General features: G+C 52.6%; 1 protein-coding gene across 1 annotated transcript; it reads right to left on the bottom strand.

The window, feature by feature from the left end:
• Positions 1–1,925: 1,925 nt before the first annotated feature.
• SLC1A5 (solute carrier family 1 member 5) lies at positions 1,926–13,804 on the bottom strand. The gene is made up of 8 exons (XM_037819991.1): positions 12,639–13,804; positions 10,381–10,423; positions 9,914–9,973; positions 8,056–8,216; positions 5,971–6,204; positions 5,074–5,268; positions 4,768–4,902; positions 1,926–2,571 (listed from the first exon to the last, which is right to left on the bottom strand). The coding sequence occupies exons 1-8, from the start codon at positions 13,196–13,198 to the stop codon at positions 2,337–2,339; spliced, it is 1,623 nt and encodes a 540-aa protein (XP_037675919.1). The 5' UTR covers positions 13,199–13,804; the 3' UTR covers positions 1,926–2,336.
• Positions 13,805–14,027: the final 223 nt, after the last annotated feature.

The following is a 14,027-nucleotide window of genomic DNA, read 5'->3' as shown; positions in this document are numbered from 1 at the left end:
GATTTTTGGCATAATATAAAGTATTTAGAACACCAATTACCTGATTATTCAACACTTAATGAACTCATTAGTGGTCGATTGCTGTGCAACACATGACAATTCTGTGCAGAATCAGATGTGAGTTATATTTTCCTTCTACATTGCAATGATCGTGAGCTGTCATTTAAAACAAAGCAAAACAAAACATGTGCAACATACTCAAGATACCACCTCCAAGTGGACCCAAACTGGCGGTGCCTCTAGGCGCCTGGCAGAAGTCAGCACAGGGACCCAGGAAGGGGGAGATAACATCAGTGATGTCTAACACACCTCAGCAACACAGCAGTGAACACACGGTCAACAGCTGACAGGTGAGACGTGACTTCAGAGCCGTCCGCGTCCTGGACTCACACAGGACCTAGATAGTGCAGCAGATTTTTTAAATTTGGGGTTTAAAAAAAAAAAAAGCCATTAATGGGACCACTTACATGGCGAGAGTTCAGATATCAAGGGATACCTGCACTCACAGGTAAGTAGTTACCTTGGAAAATTTTTATCATGGTTAAATACCTAGAATGTGAATTTTATCATTTTAACCATTTTAAAGTGTACAATTCAGCAGCATTACATTCAGAATGTTGTGCAATCACGACCATTTCCAGAACTTCTTCACCCCAAATAGAAACTCTGTGTTCCCTAAGCAGTAACTCCCCATTCTCCCCTCCCCCCCCAAGTCCCCGGAGCCTCTGATGTACTTTCTGTCTCTATGTATTTGCTTATTCTAGTCACCGCAAATAAATGCAATCACACACTCTGTGGCTTTTTTATGTCTGGCTTGTTTCACTCAACATGTTTAAAAGATCCACCCACGTTGTGGCATGTACCAGAACTTTACTCCATTTTATGGCTCAATAATATCGCATTGCATGTATGGACCAATTTTGTTGACCCAGTCATCTGTGGATGGATATTTGGGTTGTTTTCCACCTTGTGGCTACTGTAATGCTGCGCAAGGGCAGGTGTGCAAGTATCTGTTCGACTCCGTTTTCAATTCCTCTGGGGAAATATACCTAGAAGTGGAGTTGCTGGGTCATATGGTAACTAGTTAAAAAGTTTCAACTCTTCAAGGAAACACCAAACTTTGTCCACAGCAGCTGCACCAGGAAAATGTAATTCTTATATGAGTTGTAGACAAAATTTTTTTAAACTAAAGAATAACATACCTCGAATAAAACGCACAGATCTTAAATATACAGATTATTTTCAAGCGTATACACCCACATCAGGTTAGAGAATATTTGCTGCCGCAGTTTTCCTGAATTCCCATCCCAGTCGTTCCGCCCCCTCCAAGGCCACCACTGTTGACTGTTCTCACCACAGCCCAGTTGCTTCTAGACCTTCATATAAATGGGACTATACAGTATGTACCACTTCTGGCTTCTTCCGTTCAACATATCCGTGCGATTCAGCCATGTTGGTGCGCCTGACAATAGCATGCTTCTTTTTAACGCTGAATAGTCTTCGTTGTATGAATGTACGATGGGTGGGCTCAAATGTGGGCTCTTATTTATGACTAGAGCAGCCGTAAACATTCACGGACAGGCTTTCATTTTCCTTGAATAAATACCGAGGCGTGGGATTGCAGAGCCATATGGGAGCTGTGCACGTGAAACTAAGAACCGGCCTGTTTCCCAGCACGGCTGTACCGTTTTGCATTCCCACCAGCAGGGTATGAGAACCCCATCACCCCACATCCTCGCCAGCACTTCTGGTTGTTTCTGTCTGTAGCCATTCTAACAGGTGTGTAGTGATAAGTCCGTGTTTCCCAAGGATGTTTTCTGATAAACAGGTATTTATCTCCATAAAGCCCAATTTATCTTTTTTTTTTTTATTCCTATCTGGCTAGTGCTTCTGATCGTATTCTTAAAAAAAAAACCCTGTTTAGATATACTTGACATTTAATTTTATTGCTAAAAAATGTCCTCTGGAGTGATAGCAGTATTTGACCTCAGGATTTCCGTCTCCCCAGGGTTCCCTGGAGTGTTTATTACAATGGAGGGAGCAGAGGGCCTGGGGACAGGGTGGGATGTACCGTGAGGAGCAGACGGTGACAGGAGGTAACACCACACACACCCACACCACAGCTGCAGCCACCGACGATCACCAGCAAAGGAGGCAGCCCCACACCGGAACAGCCTCCCCTAGAAGGGGGGAGAACTGCACGTGCTGACCTGTGCCCTGAGAAAGGGAGAATTCAGACAGGCTCCTGGGGTGATGTCGGAGAGCAGGAGTGGCTGGGGCCCCCGGAGCCCCGGTCTGTCCTTTTCTCCCAACCGATCCCAGCGTCCAAAGCGGATTCACATGACAGATTCCTTCTCGCAGGTGTCAGTGTTCCCAGCGGGCCCCTGAGGGTGTTTGAGGAGGGGGTTCCCCTCCTCGGTGGGGGCGGGCAGTTGAGCCAGGGGCAGCTCGCTCTTCACCTGGAGGAGCTCCGGCACCGAGCTCCTGGCCTCCGTGCGGTCCACATAACTCTGAAGGAGCCCTGCCCCAAAGGCGTCCCCTTCCACGTTGATGATGGTACAAGAGCGGTCCCTGGGAGTCAGAGGGGACAACGGGACAAGTGAGCTGGGGGGGGACAGGAGGGGAGGGGCCCTGGCCTAACCCTCCCTCCTGTCTCCCTCTGGAATCTCGCAGCCCCCCTCAAGCCCCTCTCCTGCCCCTCCTGGACCCAAGAGCTCATCTCTGACCTCCCAGGACCCCCAAAATCCCTTTCACCTAGAACCCAAAACATGTCTTCATCTAGAAGACCAGAAGAACCGTAGCCCCCCCTCTTTTCCCTAGAATCCCAAAGTGCCCCCATCACACCACCTCTGCCTTAGGACCCCAAGACTTTCTCCATCCTCCCCAGATCACAGTTAAAAATTTCTTCCAACGAAAGATCTGTTCCTTTAGCATCTCAAGAAGTCACCCCTTCCAGAAGGCCGAAACTTGCCCTGGAACATGAAGTTCTCCATCCTAAGGATTTTACATGCTTTCCCCTTTATACTTTTTTTTTTTTGCCATTTTAAAAACTCAAGATATAATCCACATACAATAGAGTACAGCCTTTCACCCTTTTAAAGTGTACAATTCAGTGGTTTTTAGCATTTTCAGATTATGCAACCTTCACCACTGTCTAGCCCCAGAACACCTGCATCACCCCAAAAAGAAACCCCACACCCATTAAGCAGTAACACCCCATCCTCCCCTCCCCCCAGTCCCTGGCAACCACTAAAATCTACTTCCTGTCTCTTGAGATTTGGCCCTTCTGGTCATTTCACGCAAGTAGATACATACACTATGGGGCTTCACGTTTTCAAGGTTCATACGTGTTGCAGGCTGTATCGGAAAACCATTCCTTTTTACGGCTGAGTAACATTCCACATTTGGCAAATCCATTCACCAGGTGGTGGACATTTGGGTTAGATGGATACGTGGGATGCTTCTATTTTTGACTATCATGAATAATGACAACTATGAACATTAATGCACAAGGTTTTGTGGGACACACGTTCTCAGTTTCCCCGGGGAGACACCTAGGAGCAGAACTGCTAGGCCAGATGTTTACTCTACATTAAACTTTTCAAGGAAGTGCCAGTTTCCCACTTGCACTCCTAATCCCGATTGCTAACAATTACGTAGATTCACTATTTGCTGGGCTCCGTTCTAAGGCGGGTGCATATACGCGGCCATCAGGCCTTCCGGTCACTGCACAAGGGACAGTCTCTTCTCCGCATTTAACAGATGAAGAAACCAGTGAATGGGTAGATTAAATTCCTCCCCAAGGTCTTAATATCTAGGAGAGGGGGGCCCTGGGATTTGAACCCAGGCAGCCTAGCCCAAGAGTCCACTCTATCCACCACTTAAGTTCACTGCCTTTCCGGGGTGTATCTTAGAACCCCAAAGATCCTATCCCTTCTGTGCCAGTTTGGTGTATTATGCCCCCCAAAACGCCATTATCTTTAATGCAATCTTGTGTGGGCAGACATATTAGTGTTGATTAGATTTTGGAATCCTTTGGGTGTTTCCATGGAGATGTGATTCAATCAACTGTGGACAAGACCTTTGGTTGGATAATTTCCTTGCAGGTGTTGCCCCAACCATTCAGGGTGGGTCTGAATGAAATTACTGGAGCACTATATAAGCTCAGACAGAAGGAGCGAGCTTGCTACAGCCAAGACGGACACTTTGAAGAATGCACAAAAGCTGAGAGAAGAGCTGCAGATGAGAGACAGTTTGAAGACGGCCATTGAAAGCAGACTCTTGCTCCAGAGAAGCTAAGAGAGGACAAACACCCCAAGAGCAACCAAGAGTGACATTTTTGAGGAACTGCAGCTTAGAGAGGAATGTCCTGGGAGAAAGCCATTTTGAAACCAGAACTCTGGAGCAGATGCCAGCCACGTGCCTTCCCAGCTAACAGAGGTTTTCCAGACACCATTGGCCATCCTCCAGTGAAGGTACCCGATTGTTGATATGTTACCTTGGACACTTCATGGCCTTAAGACTGTAACTGTGTAACCAAATAAACCCCCTTTATAAAAGCCGATCCATCTCTGGTATTTTGCATTCTGGCAGCATTAGCAAACTAGAACACCTTCCTCTTTCTGGAACTCTTAAGGTCCCACCCCTTTTCTCTAGAACTCCTTCCTTCCTCTGCTCCTCTTCCCACAGGCTCTCAATGACCTTCTCTCCAGTTCCCTTTCCCAGGGGTAGCCCCGTGTGGCCCCCGAAGCCGCAGCGCCCACTCACACAAGCCAGTCCACAGCAAGGATCCAGGAGAGGTCATGCACAGGCAGGCTGATGGCTTCGAGGATGATGGCCAGAGTGAGGACACCTCCGGCGGGGATGCCCGCCGCCCCCACGCTCGATGCTGTGGCGGTGACTCTGGGGCAGGGGGAGAGGTGGACAAGGGGACGTCAGGGAGCCCCCCACCCCCCAGGGGGAGATGCCAGGAGAGCCCCGCTCCCCACAACCCGCTCAGTCTGTGTCTTCTCTCAGCAGGAGGAGTGATGTAGGTCAGAGGGTCCCGGCTGCAGCCCCCCACCCCACACTCACAGGATGGTGATGATCTTCACCAGGTCCAGGGGCTTCTGGTTGAGCTGCGCAATGAACACGGCCGCCACGCACTGGAAGAGGGCCGCGCCATCCATGTTGACCGTGGCACCGATGGGCAGGATGAAGCGGCTGATGTGCCTAGCCACGCCATTCTTCTCCTCCACGCACTTCATCATCAGCGGCAGGGTGGCGGAGCTGGGGGGCCGCGAGGCAGTGAGCTCACTGGGCCCCCGCCACAGCCCCAAGCCCCCCAGGTCACATGCCCCACCACCTGGAACTGCCCCCCCACGCCAGCCTAGATGCCCCACCCCACCCCCAACTTTCCCAGCTCTTCTCTTCCCAGGAGTCAGAAAGCACCCCAGATCCTGCAGGCTGCTGGAATTCCAAAATTTATGGGACCTGGACCCCCTGGGAAAATATAGACCTCTACTCCTCAAAATAAACAGAAACTTGTACCTAAATCCTATAATGTCTGAGCTCACTGATCCCCACCCCACCCCGTCCCTGATAATGGAACCCAGCTAAGAGTTACTGTTCTCCCCATAGGACTAGGGATGAGGGGGAGAGGCAGGACCTGAAAGGGGAGTAAGACTCAAAAGACAAGTGAGAAGCTGCTCCTAGAGGCTGGGTCCCGGGTGGACCACAAGTCACCCAGGACAGGACCTTAGGCAGAGGTAGTGAGTTCCTGAGGACTAGGGGGCCCCCAGGAAAGGAGGAAGAAATCTCTAAGGCAGTGATTTCCCAACTTTGTTTTTTTGGGAGGAGGGGTGATTGCAGGGTTTCTGATCCAATATCCCCAAATGCAAATTTTCTGGAGTCTTCCTAAACTTGATCCCTGCTCCAGGCCCCCTGGATGAAGAAAAACGAGGCCCTGGTCGGCCCCAAGGCCCCACACACCTGGAGGAGGTCCCGAAGGCGGTGGCCAGTGGGGTCACGATGCCCCACAGGAAGCGGTAGGGGTTCTTGCGGGTGAAGAAGAAGTAGATGAGGGGCAGCACCAGGAGCCCGTGGATGGCGTGGCCCAGCAGGCAGCACAGGACATACTTGCCAACGCTGGCAAAGAGCTTCTTCACGTCCTCCATCTCCACGATCTTGCCAGCCACCAGGAACAAGATGCCCACAGGGGTATACCTGAGAACCCAGGAGACAGTGACGGCCTGACCACATTTCCCAGCCTCCCTTGCAGTCGGGAGGAACCCAGGCAGCGGGCGCTGAAGCAGGGGCACCACTTCCAGGCCCGGCCTGGGGCCACCTCCTCCGCCATCCTCCAGGCCCTCCCACATGCTGGCTTGCAGCCACGGGTTGAAGATGGTGCTACCAGGAGAGAGAAGGAGACTGGGTATCCCCAACACTGCTTGGAGAAGAATCACCAGATTTTGGTTTTTCTATATGAGCGAAAAATAAACCCCCAACCTATCTGAGTCATTTGCGTTTTCTGGGATTGTTTGTTACACAGCAGCAAATCTGGTTAGAACCAATACATCATCTCAGCACATTGTGAAAAATGAAAAAGCCAATTCTCGTGTCTTAATAACAATTCCTAGGTATTAAGCATTTATGACGTGCTGAGCCCTGAATCATGATTTAATCTTCACGAGAATACCTTAAGGTTTTTGTTGAACTAAATGAAATCTAATTGGTCTGTCAAATGGGGAAGAGTTTTACCAACTTCACAGGGATAATGGGAAGATAAAATGAGATGCTGAGTTGAACGGCTTTTGTACATCACAAGTGATCAGTAATCTTCAGGTGGGATTATTTTCACCCTCTCCCTACCTGTTTGATCCCTATGGCTAGTGTCGGCCCATACCCATTCTCCTCTTTAGTAACGAAAAAGGCAACATTTCCCAGCTGCCTATGCAGCTAGATGTGGCCGTGCGCACCCATGTTCTGGCCTATGGAATGATAAGTCGAGAGGTCCTACAAGGCAAGTACTCAGTAAATATTAGCTATTATCATTTACTGTAGATCGGCTACAGGCAAGGCACTGTCTCTAGAATGCTGCATGTATTAACTCTTTTTGTGCCTGACCGCAACTCTTTGTGGGCTGGTACAATCAACCCCTTTTCTAGATGGGGAAACTGAGGCACAGAGGGGCTAAGTAAACCTGACATAGGGCAACACGCCTGGGAATTGGGATGAGACCCTGGGCCTCCCAGATGCAGAAACACACTTGCCCACAACACCACCCTGCCTCTCTCTGGCAAGTGGCAATGTGCTTTTATCCGCCCGCCAAGGGGCATGTGATTTGTGCCATGAGCGTCCGCAGGCAGCAGGTACACAGTGGCTCTGTGATTCCAGCTGCACTGGAATTGGGGCATGGGTTATCAAATATGCAGCAACGTGGCCTCTCTCCCACTTTCTGACTTTCTAGATCCAGGATGAGTTCTGAGAATCAATGAGAGGCTGCATAGAGACAAGACTGGGGGGGGTGGGCAGAGGCAGAAGCTGGAAGCTTCCGCACCTGTTTTTTTTTTCCCCTCATTATCTGGAAACATAATGATAAAAATTGTCATCAACAGGAAACAAATGCTTTGCTTACCAGGTGCCAGGCATTTGAAAGCACTTTCTATGTGCTTTGCCCACACCACACTCACTCACTCATTGAATCTTCACCATAACCCTGTGAAGTAGGTTCTATTTTATATCATCAAGTCTAAGGTGAACATTTGATTACACTGAAATCTCTGAAATTGTGATGTGTCAGTTAGGCAGCCACCACAGCATGGTTGTCTTCTGTCACCTTCCAGTAAGATTAGAAAGCTCCAGCAGAGTCTTAACTTTGATGGAATACAGCATAGCTCCTTTTAGAGTTGAGGAAACTGAGACACAGAGAGGGTAAGCCACTTGCCCAAGGTCACACAGCCAGGAAATGGGAGACACTGGACTTGCTTCCAGGCTCTCTGGCTCCAGAAAGCAGATGGAGAGTTCTCCCCCAACCCTCCACGCACCCGGAGCCCCAGCCCCCTGCCCGTCACCTACCACATGATCCAGGAGACGAGCACCATGGTGGCATCGTTGAAGGAGTTAAAGAAGCGGACTAGGATCTCTCCCTCGGGCCCCAGCTTACGCAGCGCCACGCCGAAGACGATGGCAAACACCACCAGGCCCAGGATGTTCATGCCCTCCACCTCGCCCCCCGTCTGCCAATGGGGACAGAAGAACCATCACCAGGGCGGACCCAGAGGGGCGGGGCTGGCACGGGGCAGCCCAGGGGAGTGTGGGACCCAAGTGTGGGAGTCAAGGAGGGTTTCCCTTCCCCCTACGTGGGACCCGACTCCCAGGGGTGGAAATCTCCCTGGCAACGCAGGATATGACTCCCGGGGATGAACCTGGACCCAGCATCGTGGGATTGAGAACATCTTCTTAACCAAAAGGGGGATGCAAAATGAAATGAAATAAAGCTTCAGTGACTGAGAGATTTCAAATGGAGTCGAGAGGTCACTCTGGTGGACATTCTTATGCACTGTACAGATAACCCTTTCTAGGTTTTAATGTAATGGAATAGCTAGAAGCAAATATCTGAAACTACCAGACTCCAGCCCTGTAGCCTTGACTCTTGAAGATGATTGTATAACAATGTAGCTTACAAGGGGTGACAGTGTGATTGTGAAAACCTTGTAGATTGCACTCCCTTTATCCAGTGTATGGATGAATGAGTAGAAAAATGGGGACAAAAACTAAATGAAAAATAGGGTGGGATGGGGGGGATGAATTTGGGTGTTGTTTTTTACTTTTATTTTTTATTCTTATTTTTTCTGGTGTAAAGAAAATGTTCAAAAATAGATTGGGGTGATGAATGCACAACTATATGATGATACTATGAACAGTTGATTGTACAGCATGGATGACTGTATGGTATGTGACTTTATCTCAATAAAACTGAATTTAATTTAAAAAAAAAAAAAGGAGGGCTTCCCAGAGGAGGAAGCATGCCTCTGAGTTAAGACCTGGAGTTTGAAGCAGGGAAAAGAGGAAGGGTAGAAGGTTCTAGACAGAGGAACTAGAATGTGCAACGGCCTGGAAATGAGAGCACCCAAATGGAAAGAAAACCACTGTGGCTGGAGTGGAATGAGCTGGGCAGGTGGGCAGGGGCCCGACTTCACAGGACCCCATGGACATGATTAAAGACCCCAGGCTTTCTCCCAAGGGGGCTAGGGAGTTATGGCAGGTTCTGAGCAGGGGAGGGGCAGGGGCAGGTTAGTAAGACCCCTCCGACTGCCAAGCTGAGGGTAGTTGGGGATGGAGAAGAGCTCTTCAAATCCAGTATCTACAGATTGCAGAGGGACTTACCAAAAATTAAAATCAAATTCCATGCTAGAGGGAAATACCTGAAGCTGTCCAAATGCAACCCAGTGGTCTTATCTTGAAGACTTAACTATGTAGCTTACATGTGTGACTGTGTGATTGTGAAAACCTCGTAGCTCACACTCTCTTTATCCAGTGTGTGGACAGATGAGTACAAAAATGGGGACAAAAATTAAATGAAAAATAGGGTGGGATTGGGAGGGATGGAATTTTTAGGTGCTTTTTTTAACCTTTATTTATTTTTTTTTTTGGAGTAAGGAAAATGTTCAAAAATTGATTCTGGTGATGAATGCACAACTACATGATGGTACTGTGAACAACTATTGTACACTGTAGATGACTGCAGGGTATGTGAATATATCTCAATAAAATTGTATTTTAAAAAAATCAAATTCCACACCAAATTTTAGAAGATCAAGTGGGCAGGCAAAAGCTGGGGGCAGGGGAGACAAAAAAGAAAAACCATAGCAGTGGGCCAAGGAGCAAGGTGCAGCTCCCCCAGCCCCACCCCGACCCCTTCCCCTGTGCTCACCTTCACCAAGGTTCTGTTCTGGTTCCCGTTGACCCATCTCAGTTCATAGGAGGTAGCGTACTGCAGGCAGGGTGGGAAGGATTAGTGTCAGTGACCACGGAGGGTCCCCCAGCCCTGAACTAGCAACAGGTCCAAGCCTGCCCTAAACATCCCTGAAACATGACCCAGTTTCACCCTGTCGCTTCCCCTGCTGGAATCGGACTATTAATACCCCCATTTTCCGGAGGTGGAAACTGAGGCTCAGAGAGGTAAAGGCTCTTGACCAGGATCACACAGCTAGAAGTGGAACCCATAGGGGGCTTTGAACCCATATTCTCATTTCTCGATGGGGAGGGGCATGGATGGGTTTTAGGGTCATTCAAGAACCCCCCAATATCACCTGTAAACACGTGGGCACCTGTGGTTTTCCAGGCACTGCTCTCTCGCCCCACCCCCCACCCCAGGGACCCCCCCCCTCCAGGACTCACTGAGCGGAAGGCTGCGGACACCAGGTTGGAGGGGAAGATATTTCTGCAGAGACAGACATACAGGGGAGTGTTAGATAACACGGCAGGAGGTGGGGAGCAGGAGGTGTCTAGAGTCTGGATTGGCTTTATTGGGGGGGGGTACTTTGAGGCCCCGTTTGTACCCAAAGGCAGCAACCACCCACAGCTCAGCCGGCGGGCATCGTCAGGCAGAGTGGGTCCCAGGTAGGCACGCTTTGTGCCCCATGGGAAGGCTGGGCTGGCTCCTGGCCCCGGGAGTCCGCCTTTCCAGCCCCAGGCGTGGGGGGCTGGGTGTGAGAAATGCTGGTTCCCAAGGCAGGCCACGGTAGGGTCACCGGGCCGAGCGCCACCCCACCCTGCAAGGAAACCTAATATGCCAAGCATCTTGCATCAGCCACTTCCTCCTGAAGGCTGGCTGATGGGTTGGAGGGGGCGGGGGAGAGTCGGGGTGTATGGGGGTGGTGGCAGTGAGAGGCCAAGAGAAGGGGACGACAAGGGATGGCTGTGTGTTGTGAGTGGCTGTGTGTTATGCGGCCATGCTTGCAGGACAGTGTCCCAGCCTCCGTGCACGGTTTGAAGGAGGCAGACAACGGCTGTGGATCTTAAAGGGACATTAAGATTACAACCAACGCATCCCTAGCACCTACTGTAGTAAGTGCTTTATCTAAATTAACTGATTTACTCCTCACAACGGGCCTCTGGGCTCACCAACATCAGAACCACTGCACGGATAAGGAAACTGAGGCACAGAAAGGGGAAGAAACCTGTCCAGCTTGCAAGTGGCAGAGCTGGGATTTGAACCCAGCCAGGCTGGCTCCGCAGTCCTAACCAGCAGGCATCCTCCCTCTTCCACGGATGAGGTGGCTGCTCGGCTATGTCGGTGGGGTCTGTGCACACACAGTCTGACACGCGTTGGTGCAGGTGGGGGGCGTGAGACAGTATTCAGGTGCATGGCCAGGCCGTGTGCCATGGAATGTACAATTAGGCGTGGGTGCAGAGGTAAGTGCATGTTCTTTGCTTGAGCCTGTGTGTGGGTGCTGATGTGGTTGGTGACTTCCCTTTGTGGCTCTATATGCACAGTGGGTATGTGAAGCCAGGTGGCTGTGAGAGATGTCCAGCCATGGCTGAGGGTCCTGTGTCCCTGTGTCCACTGTGTTGGCTGGTTATAAGACTGTGTGACTGTGTGAGTACGTAAGATGTTACAACTAAATCTCTTAGGTTACAGCTGTGGATAAACAGCCTTGAAATAGGTGTGCCCCCCTGCAGGTCAGCCTGTACCCACCCAGGCCTGATCTGGGCCAGGACCCAGCTAATCTCTCCCACCCAGGAGGTGCCCACCCACTGCCACTTCTGGATGCGAAGCCACCCACCTCAGCCTGTGCTGGGGGAACCCTGTTCCGTGACTCATCATTTCCAACCCCTCACTTGCCCCCACTTCCAGGAAGTCCCCAACCTGAAGACACTGAGTCAGCAGGACTGGAGGCAGGGCCATGTGAACCCAATTGTCTGCCCTCCTCAAAAGTGGGGGTCATGTGCCTTGTTTGGGGGGGAGTGGGGATTGGGGGCAGAGACTGGGTGAAGGAAAATAATCTGTCCCCTTTTAACTGGCTCCTTTCTGGGCAGCCTGCTAAGGGGTAGCCCAGGCAGTGGGGGCAGGAATGGGATGGAGAGGCAGAGGTGGGCAGGACTGGCCAGGAAACTATAAAGGGAGAGCCACCAGGTGAGGAGACCTGGCTATGCCTGGGTGACTTGTGGGTGTGGAAACCCTGGTGCGGGAAGAGGGAGGGGTATCACTCTCTCCGGGGTCTCCAGGGGCACCTTACCTTGCAGACCCAAGCCCTCTGATGCTGGCCACAAATCTTTACCCGGAAGCCCCGTCTTGGGGCTGGTGGATGCTCAAAGATCCGTACTTCCCCACCCCGAAAACTCTCCAATGTCCCCCAAAGACCACCAAGTATTATTCTTTTCTCCCTAAGAGCTCTTTGCCCATCACCCATGTGGGGTCCCTGTTATACACCCCCAAATTCAGAAGTCTTCTTCCCCGGAAGGCAGTCCTCACCCTCTATGCCCCGACCCTCAAGGGGCTAGATCCCTCTTACCCTGCGCCGTTTGTCTGAGACCCTAAGGGGTGTCTGTGCCATGGAAGACCCAAAGCCCCGCTCCTGTCCACGTGGCCCCTCCCCACGTGGCTGCGCACCCTCCTTTCCCCAGCCCCACTCCCCCAGCGGGAGGGGTCTGACCTCACAAGATCCAGGAACGAATCGAGCACTTCCTTGCTGGGGGCCGCTTCGGCAGCGCCGGTGGCCCCGACGGAGTCGTTGATGGCGGCGCCGGGCTGCAGCGCCAGCGCCAAGCCCACGCCGAGCGCCGACGCGAGCAGCGTGGTGACCAGGAAATAGAGCAGCGCCCAGGCGCCCAGGCGGCCGAGCGCGCTGGGGTCCAGGCTGGCGGCGCCGCCCACCAGGCTGCACACCACCAGCGGCAGGATGATCATCCTAAGCAGGCGCAGCAGCAGTTCGCCCGGGAAGGAGAAGGCCGCCAGGCGCGCGGGGCCCAGCGCTGGCGCGCCGCCGGCCCCCAACACCCCGAGCCCCACCGCCACGCCGGCCACCACGGCCGCCACAGTCAGCAGCACCAACAGGTTGGCGCGAAGGCAGCGGCGCACCTGGCCCCGGGAACCGCAGCAGCCGCCTGCCGTCGAGACTTGGACTTCGGTGGGGACCACCACCGGGGCGCCGTTCGCCGTGGGCTCCGCCGCCGCGAACCCCTTGGGGTCTCCCTTAGGGGCATCGGCCACCATGATGAGATGCACCGGGATTCTTTAGCGCCTGGAGCTTGGGGTTCCTTTCCTGGATGCCGAGGTTCTTTAAGACTGAGAGTTGAGTAACAGCGCCTGGAGGCTGGAAGTTTGGAGCGACTGGGTTCCGTAGAGCTGTGAGTTGAAGGCGCCTAGACTCCTTGGCTCTTGGAAGCTGGAGTGTCTGAATCCCCTAAGCTGGGCGCACGGGTTCCTCTGCTCTTCCAGGCTGGGAAGCGAAGCGGCAAGGCGTCCAAAGCTGGGAGTCGGGAAGTCAGGAGTTCCTCAGGCTGAACCTGGGGTCCTTGGCTCCAGGTGGCAGAGATCCATCTGCTGAAGGTTGGGTCCTGGTGGCGCAGATCCGGGACGTCTGGATCCGGGAGGCGGGGACCCAGGACGCCTGGGTCCTGGAGACGGAGAACTGGGGCGCTTGGGTCTGGGGGCTGGGAGACGGAGCTCCGAGACGAGGGCGCCCAGCGCTTGCGTCAGGGAGGGGGCACCCAGGCCCCCAGGTGCGGGAGGCGGCGGCCCAAGAACCCGGGAGGCAGCAGCAGCTAGCGGACAGGGGATCTCCCCGACGCGCCGCGTGGCTCTGAGCCCGCTGGGCGGAAGCTTCCAGGATTAAGGTCGGGGCGGGGCCTGAGAAGGCGGGATCGGCCCGTGGGCGCCGATTGGATGCGACGCGCTCGGAGCCCTCCGGGGGGAGGGGCGGGCGGAGGCGTCCGCGCAGCCAGGTCCTGGCTGCAATTCAGAATAACAAGCTGCGGCGTTGGGAGGTGCGGGGTGTCGGAAGCGCGCTTTTTCCCGCCAAAGAGAAATTTAGGCTGTGGGT

Source organism: Choloepus didactylus, chromosome 27 (assembly GCF_015220235.1).
Source record: "Choloepus didactylus isolate mChoDid1 chromosome 27, mChoDid1.pri, whole genome shotgun sequence".
NCBI classification, from domain to species: Eukaryota; Metazoa; Chordata; class Mammalia; order Pilosa; family Megalonychidae; genus Choloepus; species Choloepus didactylus.
Note: the sequence above shows the minus strand (reverse complement) of the source record. Positions and strands in the feature narration are given on the sequence as shown.